The sequence below is a fragment of the Acipenser ruthenus genome, chromosome 2 (genome assembly GCF_902713425.1).
Source record: "Acipenser ruthenus chromosome 2, fAciRut3.2 maternal haplotype, whole genome shotgun sequence".
NCBI lineage: Eukaryota > Metazoa > Chordata > Actinopteri > Acipenseriformes > Acipenseridae > Acipenser > Acipenser ruthenus.
Window position 1 is genome coordinate 33929958 of NC_081190.1, and position 16401 is coordinate 33946358.

General features: G+C 36.2%; 1 protein-coding gene across 1 annotated transcript in view; it reads left to right on the forward strand.

The window, feature by feature from the left end:
* The first annotated feature begins 6284 nt into the window (after positions 1–6284).
* LOC117420520 (uncharacterized) overlaps positions 6285–16401 on the forward strand; it is a 34237-nt gene continuing 24120 nt past the window's right edge. The window contains exons 1-6 of the mRNA XM_059007102.1: positions 6285–6459; positions 7249–7545; positions 11147–11288; positions 11711–11846; positions 11986–12264; positions 12818–12962. Of these exons, the coding sequence (XP_058863085.1) occupies positions 6453–6459; positions 7249–7545; positions 11147–11288; positions 11711–11846; positions 11986–12264; positions 12818–12962 (1006 nt within the window). The 5' untranslated portion in view covers positions 6285–6452. The remainder of the gene's footprint in view (positions 6460–7248; positions 7546–11146; positions 11289–11710; positions 11847–11985; positions 12265–12817; positions 12963–16401) is intronic.

Consider the following 16401-nt stretch of genomic DNA (forward strand, 5'->3'; position numbering starts at 1 on the left):
AAAGCAGGACTTGATGCATGCAAATATTCAGACTTCAGCATATTGAGCTTTATTAGTGGTTTGCATGTGAAGATATAAAAATCATCTAAGGCTAAAGAATGCAACTGTCATAGTCACAGTTCATGAAACATATTTTAACAGAAAGAGATTAACTTAGTGAAAGACAGAGGCGCCTGTTTTAAACAACCACACATATTCAATCTCTTTTCAAGTTTATCACTTATTATGGTAACAATATTTCTCCAATGGAATTCATAGAATACTGGTTTTCACTGGTTAAGCTGTTTTAAAAAAATAATAATTAGTTAATGGACTGGATATGCTGGCTCAAAAAACCCAAACAACAGTCAATTTAAATTGAGTACATATAGGTGTGGAAGTATCAATCAAAGACTCTCACTAACAAATAAGGTGTTGTGTTTAGCAGTTAAACTACATAGCTGAAGGTATATAGTCTAAATATTTCAATTGTTGAGTTGGATTTGTGCTGTTGCTGTGTAATAAAGGAAAGGCTATCCAAGCTCTATTTAGGATACATTTTGGCTTTTGTTGGCTTTGCCTTCTTCTCTCTATATTTTATAGTGTCTGTCTCTATGGATATACAATCTATGGTATGGACAAAAGTAATATAAAAACACCTTTCATGTTCTATGTGTTTCTTTATCAGAGTGTTCTCACCCATAATGTTCTGGTCTGTTGCATCTGAAGTTGTTTTTTTTTTTTTTTTTTTTTTAAATATCAAAAGTGATAAAGCCTTGCAATCTATAAAAAAAATATCATAGTTAAAAATTTTATATTTTTTAAAATATTACAAGCGGGTCAAGTACTTGAAGTGTTTTGCTACAGTATGTCTTAAAAAAGGCAACTGCAACTGATTTAGTTTATCTTGCTAACATTCTTCAGATAACAGTCACAACTAAATATGCTGTATGAGAATTACAGAGATATGAGAAACTGAAGACCCCCTATCGTGTGAAAAGATGCAGCAGGTGTTGATTCAGTTTAACACCAACCTTTCTCTTTTTTTTGACATTTCCTGCATTTAATCATATAATGATTATGACCCCTGATGGTTCATTTGATCACTCAACAAAATGTTTGCTTACCAGATTGCTATAACTGCAACAATATCCATTTTTATACTTGTCAGCAGATTGCTTGGATATAGGTAATGTAATATGTTGTTGTCAGAAGAGATTTTGACCAATAAGTACAATACTTTATATTTATTAATTTTATATTGCAGGTTCAGAAATTATCAGAGGTAAAGACATTAAGCCCAATTCAAGACCATGGATGGCCTCTATCCATATCTGTGGAGGTGCCTTGGTCAAAAATCAATGGGTTTTAACAGCAGCACACTGTTTTTGGTACACAAACAAGATTACTTATTTGTAAAAAATATATATACAAAAGTAGATGCAACATAAGAAAACTAATAAATAAAAACAGATGTCATAATAATAAAAAAAATAGTACTCGTTAGCATGTGCTTTGACTAATGAGTTCTCTTTATGTAGTCTTGGGACAGGAAGTGATGTATGTGACCTGCAACAATTAAGCTTTTTACCGGGAGATTCGATCATTAACGACCTCATCTACTCAATTTAAAAAGCATTATTGGATTGATTTTATTAACAAATTCTGATTGAAAGTCACTTGCTGCTAAAGCTGTGAGTTTGCTACTGTAACTACTGTAGTAAATAAATGATAATAAATCTTGAAATTATATATTAGGACTTCAAAATTGTCAAAAGCATTGTTAAATAAACATTGTATGGTCTGTTTGGTCACTTTATGAGAAATGCATTATACAGTTGTTCTGGCTTTAGTCTGCCTGTGTCCTTGGTCTAATAGTAGCAATACTGGAATTTAATAATAACTCTCTAGGAAGTTTTCTTAAGATGAATGGGCCTGTATTAAGTTTAGGCTCAAAGAAAGTGACTTTGTCATTGTAATATATTAAGAGCCTGCTAGTTTACCACTGTGTCTCGCTGGTAGTAATTTAAAAAGGATTACCTTTTCAGATCAAAGCTATTGTAACGAAATAGGTTAACGCAGGCAGGCGCTTCACACAGGGCGAGGCAATCCACACACAGGCAGAGGGCGGGCACAAACCCGGAACCTCTTGCACCAAAGCACAGCACCGATACCGCTGTATAAAAGAGCCGGCTCCCTTGCAAGGAGCGTATATGGGGCTTATGTCTTCGTGTGATTGCGTCACCTACCAGCCCTGCTGCTGCCTTCCCCTGTGCACGCTACACTATTTTCACCAGAATCACCAATAAGAAGACCCTGTTGTGGAATATGTATTGCATATGAATGCATGTTTATTTCCTTTATTTCCTTTATCGTGTCATTTTGATATGAAATTAACTGCAGTTTTAAAGATTGCCTCTAGTCTGGCCTTACTAATCAGTATCGCTACTCAGGAGGTTTTAGTAGTATCATGTTTCAGAGACTGGCCTAATATTTCTATAATTTTCTCTTTACCAATTTTGCAGCTATACCACTCACAGTCAACGTCTTAAACGCTGATGTAAATTTCAGCAAAAAAATTAAAATAAATCCGAAGCAGTTATATTTGCTTATGCTCCATTTAGGTATATAAAAAAAAAAACTGGATTAAAAAATGTTGAGACACTGTTGAATTTGTTGATTATAAATGACTTTCTCTTTAGAGATAAATAGTTTTATTGTTCCTTGATTGAGCTGAAACTTAAAAAAAATTCCAAGCCCAGGCAATATGTCAAATTTATTATAGCATAGATTAGGACTTCAAAAACGCTGACATGATTCATCCTATCAATGTTCATCTTTACAGCCTTTGTCAGCGATACATTATTTTGTTCTCTTCAGAAATGAATAAGCTTGAGGCATGCTTGTGGGTCAATGAGAATATGCTGGCATTGCCACTGCGTGTGTTACCTCTGCATGGATAAAAATAGATATTAGTTCAGTCTCCAAGCATATTTCTTTACCTCTGCAACTAATCACAAAAAATGGAAACACAGCTTTTTTTTATTATTGCTATCAGCATAGCAGGTAAATACTAGTTTTGGCAGTAAAACCATCTAAATAATGATAGAGGACCACCATTGAAAAAGCTTTTAGCTGTTACATTGTGACATTAAATGAATTGAAGGTCTTTTTTTTTTAAATCACTCAGCCTCTCAGCAAAACTGAGAGGAAAACACATATTTCCTGTGCCTTAATACTGTAGGGAGTGTCCCTGCTGTCTTTTTTGAGGCCTTGAAACTCACAATATCGTGGAGTAATGCAGTTTATGCTCCTCACCCCTCACATTATGGATTTCTCATCCACAACAAACAAAACCAGGCATTGTGAATAAACAGGGGAGCATTTGATTCCTTCCATTATTAAATGTCCAAAATATGGTAAAGGAAAACAGTATTGTTCTGTGTAATTTGGTTTGTTTGTGTGGTGTATTTGTGTCCCCATTTTACACCCTAGCATAAAGATAAAAATCATAAAGAATGTCACTATAATGAGGTTTTATGAATTACACAATGTTATGTACAGTTACTGGATACCATAAAAGCAAGTGTGCAGCCTTGTGAAATGCAGTGATATAGCACAAAAGATTTAAGAATCTAATTTTGAAGATAGATTTTGCTCTCTACTGATGGTTTCACAGAGACAAACCCAGAGTGACACCTTAAACTATTCTCGTCACAGTTTGTAGAAAATTGTATCTCTATCAGATACAACTGTAATGTAATAATTGATATGTATGTTAATTAAAGATGAAAACATCCAAAGGTAATGAAAATACAACATTTGCAACTTTAAAATAGAAGTGGTCCATGCTATCTTATTGAAAACCGACATACAGTAGATTTAAGATCTTTGTTCCTGATTCTTCATTCTGCTTTCTGTCTGATGTGCTTTGCAGTTTTTTGACTCTGGCATCTTGGAAACATCACACTAGAACTACAGTAAACTGAACCCAGTTTTCTGCATTGGAAAAACGCTGTTAGAAACTAGGGGTACCCAGGAGGCTGTGTGGTCCAGTGGTTAAAGAAAAGGGCTTATAACCAGGAAATCCCCGGTTCAAATCTCACCTCAGCCACTGACTCATTGTGTGACTCTGAGCAAGTCACTTAACCTCCTTGTGCTCCGTCTTTTGGGTGAGACGTAGTTGTAAGTGACTCTGCAGCTGATGCATAGTTCACACACCCTAGTCTCTGTAAGTCGCCTTGGATAAAGGTGTCTGCTAAATAAACAAATAATATTCTCTTCCAAATATTTATAAATTGTGTTATTACACGTTCACAGTAATTGTGTTATTACATGTGGGCAGCAGTGTGGAGTAGTGGTTAGGGCTCTGTACTCTTGACCAGAGGGTCATGGGTTCAGTCCCAGGTGGGGGACATTGCTGCTGTACCATTGAGCAAGGTACTTTACCTAGATTGCTCCAGTAAAAAAACCCAACTGTATAAATGGGTAATTGTATGTAAAAATAACGTGTAAAAAATAATGTAATTGTATGTAAAAATAAGATATCTTGTAACAATTGTCGCTACTGGATAAGGGCATCTGCTAAGAAATAAATAATAATAATAATCACACATTAAGATTCACCTTAGAATGGTTTCCCGTGCTCTACTTTTTTTTATGGTTCACTGTTATTGATTTGCCATGCTCTCTATGCTTTTATGCACTACAGTTCATAAGGGACTTCCTTTTCCTGCGGTTCACATGTTTTCAATTACAAATAAATTCCTTCATACATAGGGGTGTCTTCAAAGTTGCTGATACATATTTGGTAAGATTTACTGACATTTTTTCAGTTAGCTCTTAGGTTTTAGTTTTTTAATTAATTCCACTTGTATCAATATAACCCCCTCTTCAGGGTCAGTGCTGTTAAGGTCAGGTGATTGCTCTGATGGCAGACGTGTGATACTAACCATAGGATGCTTTTGGGATATTAATTTGTGTTCACAGAATGTTTTTTCACTTATGAGTTGTGTTGAATGCATTTGTACTGTGGGCTAAGTTTTGAGATGTAGACGTGTTTTTTTATAGAAGCGTCATACTAACTTTTGTACTTCATAGCAGTAATTTAGAAATCTAATTGATGCATATATGATTAATTTGAAGCTATTAATATTTAAAGCTATTAATATGTTTCAATATTAACTAAATAAAGTTATTAATCGCACTGAGTAATCTTGTTACATATTTGATTTATTAAAATGTTTGGATATACTGTTACTTGATTGATTACTGTCTTGTGCACCGTCATCTAACGTTAGAATATGTTTTGTTTGAAAAAAAAAAACATGTTTTTGACAGACTCATATTTGGCTGCTGATGTATTTATTTTCAAAGGGTTTTCTTTTAGGTTGTGCTGCAGCTGAGCTGCTAATTTATTTTGATTTTTTTGGGGGGGGAGGGGGTTCTACTTCACAGTCTTACACAAGGGCCCAGTAAATCCTAACGCCACCACTCCCCCTCTTTAGACCAGTAGAACGCTCCAGTTAGATCTACTGTAAACCCAGATGGCCACAATTAGGTAAGTAAAATTGGATAGTTTATCATTCTAAAATCTTAATTAAAAACCCTTTATAATGGGTGTTTAATTACTGGAACATTCTTATGGGCCCAGATATTCGAAGCGATGCAAAGATTGTGCCTCGCAAAAATGAGTGCTTTTGCACAAAAATTTATATTTTCCAACACGGCACGAAACAGTTTCACGAAGTTGGAAAATAGCAGTTTTTTGCTGAATTCGCAAATGTGTTTGTGCCTCGCAAAACCACCTGCGCACTCATTACCAATATAGCAGAAATGCACAAGAGCTACGGGTGAATGCACAGAATTGGAATACTACACGACAATGTAATGTAATGGAAACATTCTGCGCATTGCAAGCCTGTGACGCTTATCGCAAAACTTAGCCATTTTCATTCAAATTTGGCCTTCGGAGCGATTCAAATATTTTTGTTCTTAAGCATATGAAATTTGCGCACATGCATACATTTGAATCTAATGTTTAACATTATCACAGGCATTACCATGGCTAATAAGCTAAATATTTAAAGGGCCATCACAGATTCTACAGAATTCAAACAGATGTATCTCTGCTGTGCTGTTTGCTGGGAAGTGAGTTTATGATTTCTCTACTTCTGTCTCCATAATTTTGACAGGTGTCAGATAAATATGAGTACATGTTACCAATTCTAATTCATTTACATTTTTTGACTTTCTTGTTTTCTTTTACAGAACCATCCTTATATAACTTGCTTGACAAACCTGGGGGGCAATTAATTCAACTTAAGTAAAACGGGCTGAACGGGCAGTGGAATAAGAAACAAGCAACTTTCGTAATTTTACATTCAAAACGACGACAACATTTACCAATACAGTAATCAGTAGCCTAGCCTACTACTGCAATAGCAGTGTCCTTGATATTGAAATCTATGTGAATGCAAGGTAAGGAGGTGCAAACTGCTGCTTGATCGATCTAGGGTTGATATACTGCTGTCTGTATCTATTAAAGTAAAGCGTTCCTGCATTATCCTTAATTACCATAAAATAACACCCACTGGTACAGCACTTGGAAGTTTGTTGTAAATCCTTTTAATAATAAAAAGGACAGGGTCAAGGGATTTTGATTCAAGAATAATAGCACAACAACCATAGCATGCTACCTAATTTTCATTGTAATGTAGCTAAAGCTTCTGGCTGCTATCATTTAGATTGGGGATTGCTGTGGGATACGACTGTTAGATTCGGATTAGACTGTTTTTATACTACTTTCCACAAGCCAATCAAAGTGCTTTATGTTTTAAAAGGAACAAATATTTTCAAGGTCTGGTTGTAAACCCTGAACAGTTTAGGTACTGGTGGTAAAATACACGGCATACAAAAACTGAACTACTGAAGTTTAGTTTAGTTGTACAACAGTTCCATCTAGTGGTTTGTGTAGGCAAGGAATTTATCTAAAAAGTGTTGGATCCTAATACAGAAAGGACCCTTTGTGTTTATTTTTGCAAGATTTAAAATATGCTCAAACTTAAAAAATGATGTTTGTACAATTGTGCTTGACAAAATCTATAACCTTGGCAAATGATGACAATTTAAAAGAAATATATTTTTATGAAATGTGTGCACAAAAAAATTATTCAGCCCCATTTATTTTTTTTTAATTTAGAATGCCCGATTATTTTACCATGATTTTCTCCCCAATTTAGAATGTCCAATTATGTTTCCTCACTGCAGCAATGCTCCATACAGCTCAGGAGAATCCAGTTTCCTCTTTTAAACCCCCGAACTCGAGAGCAGATGCCAGTGAACTACCGGCCTCAGGAGAACACAGGCCAGCACAGTGCGATGAGGAGAAACGCTGGCGTTTTTACGTCCCTAACCCGCACCCTCCAGAATCCCCAGCGAAGACTGGTGGCTACACACAGCCAGGACACCACACGGCCGTGCTTTTTCGCCAGATGAGCAACTCCGGGGCCCCCTGTTTGGGTGGAACCTCTGCCAAATCGTTCCATTTTAGCCAGGAGACTGCTAGTGTGCAACGAGAAGCTTGTGTATCATTGTGTAAAATGGGTTAGAACTATCTTGAACCTGGCATTAAAGTGTCGTTATTTAAACCTTCCACTGTTTAGACCAGCTTAACTGACCCCACTATCATCACCAGAGGAGAAGCAAAACTTATTCAAATAAAAAAGGGAATACTTTATTTTTTAAAAGGTGCCGCCTCAGAGGTTTTAAAAGCTGTTATCGAACCCTTCTGCTTCTGTACCTTTTTCACACGCAACTGCCTCCTCCATGTTGGTATGTACATATTAGAGCCTCCGGCCTACAGTGTGCTTGCTTAACTGGACACAGAGGCCTTGAACATCAAAGCTTTTCCGACTGTTGGGGAGGGCTTTTGTGGCAGTGTTTTAAATTTCCGACTGTTTTTCGTGTTCCGAGCAAAAATCTAAAATGGCCAAGAAGGATGAGAACAATCGCAAAACCCCAATTCCGACAGTATGAGGGATGTTATGCAAATGAAGTGGGTACCTAATTAACATAACCCCCGTGCAAAAATCAAAAGGGTTGTTGTGGTCGGATTGAGTATTTTCTGTCAAAAGTGAGCTCTCTAAGCCCCCTTTCACACTGGCATGCTCTACCCGGCTCGGAACCTACCAGGGTCAGGACCCGGTGTCATGCGGGTCAGCTATGATTTCACACTGCTTTTGATAAAGCAGGGTTGACCTGGGTGACAGACGCATGTACACAATACGCGTTTCAATGCCCCAGAAACAGCTTGTTAGGGACACTTCCATCCAAGCTTCTCTGGATTGAACCGTCGGCCCAAATGTTGATTAGAGCATATGTTTCTTCATCCCTGCAGCAATCTGGCTCATGGTGCGTCTCAATCAACAAAAATATAACTAAACAGAATAAACAGAAATGTTCCTTGCGGAAGTGAAACCTTCACGCAGGAGTGGCTGTTTGTTATTTCGTTGGCTTACAAACGGCCGTCATGCATTTTGTCTAGCTCAACCCGGGTCAAAGCGTGTCAACGGGGCTTATCTTTACATATTCTCTCTGTCCTGATGTACTTGCTTTATTATGTTCTATTAAATGTACCATCTCTTGTTTCTCCATATCTCCTGAAACACACGTCTGTTTTGTTTTTTTCCACCTTTACTACCTTTCAAACCCACCTGTCTATTGACTGAAATCCTGAAATGACGTAAAAACAGTAATTTGTGTCATTAACATATAGGTTTCTCATTTAAATACTGAATAGTTATTCTGCCACCTATGTAATTTGCACCCACTCCTCCTGTTGGAAAACAGCAGAAAAGTGTTTCATTTTATGATGGAAACAATGTTCAGGATAAGACACTTAAGATATTCAGGACCAGAGTGTCCCTTCCCAATCATTTCTCCCCTTTAAAAGCAACTTGGTACAGTATGAAATATTACAGTTATCTTAACGAAGGTATTCTTCTTGTTCAGAAACACTTTGTATATAATTTGCTGTATTAGTCATCATATCCTGGTGTCAAATTGAATACTCAGATGTTTAAAGTACCCCAGAGCTGGTCAACCTTATTGTAACCATTAAACTTTGCCAACTTTAGTGCATGCAAGAAATGCACCAGTAAGAAGAACCACGTATAACAAATGTCATGTCATTTTACTTTCACTGCTGACAGTGTGTTGCAGGGGTTAAGAGCTCTGGAAACATCTCTCAAAGTATAAAGCTACCTTAATAATTCTGTGTTATTCACTTATTCTGTATATTCAATAAGACAGGATGGCACAGCATGTGTTAAGTGGAGTAGAAACTGGAAAACGACTCTCTGTCCAACAAAACACTTATAAATGCAAACAACAGGGAGGCGAGAAAATTGTACTTTAAGAGTAAGTAATGGGGTTCCGGAAAATATAGTGTTATACATCCCCACTTGTTGCTACAACTGTTTAAATAACATACCTGTAATTTTTCTTTTCATTGTTAACATCCTGACAACGTTTTACACTTATTACTTTAAAGTTTCAAAGCTTTTTTTTCAAAATGGCTGGGGGTTGAGATCTGTCTTCTAAATCACTGCAGGAAGAGTGATTAAAAAAAAAAAAAAACATACCAACAAGTGCTCTGGCTTTTCTTTTCTATACCACATCATGGATCGTTATTGCTGTGTTACCTGTTTGACAATGTGGGCAATAATCCTTACACTATCAGTGCACTAGAGGGGCCATTTTGAAAAGAGCTTTGAAACAGACAAAGTGTAAAAAGTTGTCAGGATGTTAACAATGAAAAGAAAAATTACAGACATGTTATTTAAACACTTGTAGCAACACGTGGGGACGTGTAACGCTGTATTTTGTGGAACCCCACTACTTACTCTTTAAGGTAAGCACAGTGTTTTTAAAACATTGGTGACAACACTTTGTAAAACAGTGTAATCTTCTATTTGAATCCAAAGGTTTTGTTTTTCCTCTGGTGACGTTGACAGACTGTGTTACTTGTTAGTTGTTACTTGTTAGAGTAATACGTATCTTAAAGAGACAAATAGTGCCATCTAGAGGAAATCTATAGCCAGTGAAACCAATAAATAATTGAAAATACAGTTTGCAGCAAGAGTGGCGTCACCATTGCAAACAGCCTTTCAATAGTGGTACGTATGAGTCATATTACGGAAATGTTTATGAAAACATACACTGATACGCTAAGGAATTTGATAAAGCTTACACTGATGTGCTAATGTTTCCATTCAGTGTAGCTCTTGTCTCACAAAACATGTACCACTAATGTATAATTTACTCCAGTGAATGTGTATCAGTTGAAATACTGATAACAGTGAACATGAGGCATGTCCCATTTACAAAACATGGGACCAGTCTGTATATTAAGCTAGCATAGTGGGACTAACTGCTGCCACGTTATTATTATTATTATTATTATTATTATTATTATTATTATTATTATTATTATTATTATTATTATTATTATTATTATTTGCAAAGTACAGCACATAAATCTCAAGAATAGAACACAAGCTTTGAGGAATTTCTAAACTGCAGCACACTGTGTACTGATTCATAACAATAAGATGACACACCACAAATGATTCCATCGACTCACAGGTGATACCCTTTGTGTTTTCTGAAAAACTGGAACGTCATACATTTTCAAAGAAAACCACATTTTCATGAATATAACCACAAAGGTTGTCAAGACAATTAAAATCGAGGTTGACACAATTTCAGTCGTTGTTCATAACAAAAACTTCCTAATGATTGAACCCACTTCTAAGAGACCACATCCTTTTACTTATCTATAAATGTGAATGTAAGTTGAAGCAGTTCATACAAGTCACAATGCGAAAGGATCAAGTATTCTGCCTATGGGTTTTTGCAGTTATTCTCCTGAGAATCCCAGGAGGTGAGTATTCATTAATATCCATTAACTATTGGAATATTTTACTTGAAATTCACATTGTATTTATACTCAGTCATTTTTTTTTAAACAAATGTAACAAATAACGTCCACATCTCTGTTATTACCGACGTTAATATATTAGATATCTTTTTTTTCTGAAGGTTAATATCGTAATGTGTATAAGAGACATTGATATTTATTATTTTGTTTTTCATTACCATACAGATGTTTGCACGGAAATAATTGGAGGCAAAGAAGTGCCAGAACATTCAAGACCTTTCATGGCTCTTGTAACAGGGAAGGGTATTTGTGGAGGAGCATTAATCAGTTCCAAGTGGGTAGTGACTGCAGCACATTGTTATGACACGTAAGTAATTCAAATTACAATATCCAAGGCAAAATAATCCAGTAACATCTGTTTTAAATGTATAGCTGCCTTGTTAAGTTTGAGATAAAGTTGTACACTAGAATGCTATGCTAATGCCATGTCAGAGAATCAAGTTTACTATTTCTCCCTAATATACCAAAATGTTTTCTATTCAGTCACGGATAAAGGTCCAACTGTATTTATGCACTGGGATCTGACAAGGTATTTGGGCTACGAGTTAACTGGGGTGTACCAAAGTAAATGTGTAGCACAGTTTGATAAAAACACAGACAAGCATAATACTGTAAGTCACATGGTCACACGTTTGATAACACATTGGAATAAACTGCAAATTATTCAGTGAATGTATCACACTGTTGGCATGGTTTGGTGAGATATGCATTATATCATTTTTTAAGCAGCAGCCTACAGGTCATACTTGGAGTCCATTCACAGAGCAAGAAAGATAAAGCATGGCAAATAAGGAAGGTCAAAATGAGAGTGCCACATCCATGCTATGACAACCAGACCAACGTTAATGACATCATGTTACTGAAGGTATTTCATTAATATACTATATATATATATATATATATATATATATATATATATATTCCACTTTATGGTTGTGTTTATTTTAGAAGCGGTATTATTGGTTTGTTTACTCTCATTGTATTTTACACTTTTTGTATTACAGCTGGATAAAGCAGTCAAGACGAACAAAAATGTCTCTTTCCTCCCACTACCTGAGTCAGGCAAGCATATCCAAGCTGGAACAAACTGCCATATAGCTGGGTGGGGACTTGTCAGAAACGGGGACATGAAAGGATCAGATGTATTAATGGAAGCCAATGTCACTGTTATGGACTGGAGAAAGTGCAATAGTGAAGAATACTACAATCTGAATCCTGTCATAACAGTAGATATGCTTTGCGCTGGTTCAGTAGATAATAAAGTTCGAAGAGATTCGTGCAAGGTAAGTTAGTTCTCTTTTCACACTTTTCTTGCCAAAAAATATATCTCTTAGAGACCCACCAGACGTATGTACAGACCACTTCTGGATTCACAATACCATATCGTTAGGTAACAAAAAGAGCTCTATTAACATGTACATAGTAAGTGATGTGAAGAACATTGCAATAACCTATTTATAACAGTGATTATTAAAAGGATGACACTGCAGTCAGTCAATATTTTTAGTTTTATTTCTCCACTTTCTATTCGCTTATGATATATCTCCTGGGTTTTATATGAATTTGTAGCAGGGGATTTATGTTAGAGTGGGATTGTACAATTATATTCTCCATGGTAAATATGGTCAAACGTGGCCCACAAAAAATATCCTTGACCTTTTTCACAAGCATTTGTAAATATTTAGACTACAGTTTTAACTTGATCTATAGTGGCTTTTTAATACATACACGCATTTTAATACATTTTCTTGTTCAAAATATATTAAGCAGCTAGAATGTCAATGAAGCAGTGGAGTATATGCATGGTTTAAAACTCACTGATTTAATTTTTAACAGGGGGATTCAGGTGGTCCATTAATCTGCAATGGAGAATTCAGAGCTGTTACTTCCTTTGGTTCTAAATGTGGTCTTCTTAAAAAGCCTGGTGTGTACACACTCCTGTCTCAGAAATACATCCAATGGATCAAAAAAGTAACCAGGGGTGATGCCTAAAATATTTTATGAAGGAAATGACCAAAGCTTTTCTTACATATATGCCCTCTCATTGTATGACGACATGCCAACTTACTTGATTATACAGTATTCATTTGCATATCTATATTTAAACCACAGCTTGACTAAAAGTTAAATATCAATGAGCTGTGATGTTGCAAAGAGTCTATCTGAATTACAGAATCTTAGCTGACTTACTTCCACTTAATCAATTGCACACAAAGAGGCTTAAAGAAAACAAGCTCTCTCCCCTTCTGTAATCTTTGTGTTCTTGAAGGCAGACAAAATAATGTATTATTATGAATTTATATATTTTTTTGTTTCTTACTAATCTTGTATGACATCAATGTAACGTTCTTATTTTTATGGATTTATTTTTTTGTTAAAAGTATTAAGCTTACCTTAATTTGTTCAGGTATTTATTCATTTATTTTGTATTGAGTACATGTCAAAAAAGAAAAATGATGTATGTTTAAAATAAAGAGTTCATATTTTCCATGTGTTAACTACTTTATTATCAATACAAAAGTAGTAAACATACATCTTTAACCAATGGGGAAACAGATCAGTTCCTCTTTTCCTATATTATCAATGATTGTATTCTATTTCTTAAATCTGGGCCATTGTTTTCTAAGAAGGTAAGCCCTTTTTCTCCACCACCTCGGGTGTCAATGGTTACTATATATTTTCATAGATTGAGTTCTGACCACCTGATTTGAAAGTGGCTATCACACAATCAAAAGGCTAGATCTTGGACCACATCAGTAGCGGACTGGCCATTTGGAGCACCGGGAGAATTCCCGGTGGGCCGCGGGCCCGATACAAAAAAAAAAAATATATATATTATTATTATTATTATTATTATTTATTTCTTAGCAGACGCCCTTATCCAGGGCGACTTACAATCGCAAGCAAATACAAATACATTCAAGTGTTACAATATAAGTCATACAATAAGAACAAGAAATACAATAATTCTCAAGTGTGACAAACCACAATTCAATAATACAGCAGATAATAGTGAAAGTTACATCAGGATATGATTATATTATATATATATACAGTACTGTGCAAAAGTTTTAGGCAGGTGTGAAAAAATGCTGTAAAGTAAGAATGCTTTCAAAAATAGACATGTTAATAGTTTATATTTATCAATTAACAAAATGCAAAGTGAGTGAACAGAAGAAAAATCTACATCAAATCAATATTTGGTGTGACCACCCTTTGCCTTCAAAACAGCATCAATTCTTCTAGGTACACTTGCACACAGTTTTTGAAGGAACTCGGCAGGTAGGTTGGCCCAAACATCTTGGAGAACTAACCACAGTTCTTCTGTGGATTTAGGCAGCCTCAGTTGCTTCTCTCTCTTCATGTAATCCCAGACAGACTCGATGATGTTGAGATCAGGGCTCTGTGGGGGCCATACCATCACTTCCAGGACTCCTTGTTCTTCTTTACGCTGAAGATAGTTCTTAATGACTTTCGCTGTATGTCTGGGGTCGTTGTCATGCTGCAGAATAAATTTGGGGCCAATCAGATGCCTCCCTGATGGTATTGCATGATGGATAAGTATCTGCCTGTACTTCTCAGCATTGAGGAGACCATTAATTCTGACCTAATCCCCAACTCCATTTGCATAAATGCAGCCCCAAACTTGCAAGGAACCTCCACCATACTTCACTGTTGCCTGCAGACACTCATTCGTGTACCGCTCTCCAGCCCTTCGGCGAACAAACTGCCTTCTGCTACAGCCAAACATTTCAAATTTTGACTCATCAGTCCAGAGCACCTGCTGCCATTTTTCTGCACCCCAGTTCCTGTGTTTTCGTGCATAGTTGAGTCGCTTGGCCTTGTTTCCACGTCGGAGGTATGGCTTTTTGGCCGCAAGTCTTCCATGAAGGCCACTTCTGACCAGACTTCTCCGGACAGTAGATGGGTGTACCAGGGTCCCACTGTTTTCTGCCAATTCTGAGCTGATGGCACTGCTGGACATCTTCTGATTGCGAAGGGAAGTAAGCATGATGTGTCTTTCATCTGCTGCAGTAAGTTTCCTTGGCCGACCACTGCGTCTACGGTCCTCAACGTTGCCCGTTTCTTTGTGCTTCTTCAAAAGAGCTTGGACAGCACATCTGGAAACCCCTATCTGCCTTGAAATTTCTGCCTGGGAGAGACCTTGCTGAGGCAGTATAAATACCTTGTGTCTTGTTGCTGTGCTCAGTCTTGCCATGGTGTATGACTTTTGACAATAAACTGTCTTCAGCAACCTCACCTTGTTAGCTGAGTTTGGCTGTTCCTCACCCAGTTTTATTCCTCCTACACAGCTGTTTCTGTTTCAGTTAATGATTGTGTTTCAACCTACATATTGAATTGATGATCATTAGCACCTGTTTGGTATAATTGTTTAATCATACACCTGACTATATGCCTACAAAATCCCTGACTTTGTGCAAGTGTACCTAGAAGAATTGATGCTGTTTTGAAGGCAAAGGGTGGTCTCACCAAATATGAATTTGATTTAGATTTTTCTTCTGTTCACTCACTTTGCATTTAGTTAATTGATAAATATAATCTATTAACATGTCTATTTTTGAAAACATTCTTACTTTACAGCATTTTTCACACCTGCCTAAAACTTTTGCACAGTACTGTATATATATATATATATATATATATATATATATATATATATATATACATATATATATATATATATATATATATATATATATATATATATATATATATATATATATATATATATATCCCGACCCAGGCTGTTCGACTGGGCTGGCCCAATGGTCCAATTAATGGGGGGGCTAGAAAGTTGAGCAAAGCGGGCCAGCCCACCAACAGTGTATACCTGCAAGACGGACGACACACGCCTCACAACCCAAGCCTGGCACCCTTTAACTCCGCCTCTACATGACGCAATTTCCAAGTCCTCATATTGATGCACTGATCCCACCCATGTGAAGTCGTTTTTTTGTTGTTTACAGAATCTACTTTTCTCTGTATTGTCAATGTCGTAACATGTAATATGCCCATTTTATTTATTTTGTTCAAATAATGAATACATCGACATTGCATTCTAAATAAACCATTTAATCATCATCACATTTATAAAGGCAGTATTATTTAATGCGCTTACGTTTCCATATAATATATACAAAAGCAGTAATCGTTAACTATTTGCAATAATGCAGTACAACCATAATAATAGTATAGCTACATTATAGAACCGTGGTACATTTTTATAGGGGTATAGCTTCACACAATCTGCATTTACTTAATCGTATTAAAGTAAGAATTATGTGTGTCATTCTCATCTTATTTACAATGTAAAATTGACATGCTTACATGTCTGTATAGGTTAGCCTAGGTATACGCAATAAAATATAGGAAGCTGAAGTTCAGGTAGTCACTCATAT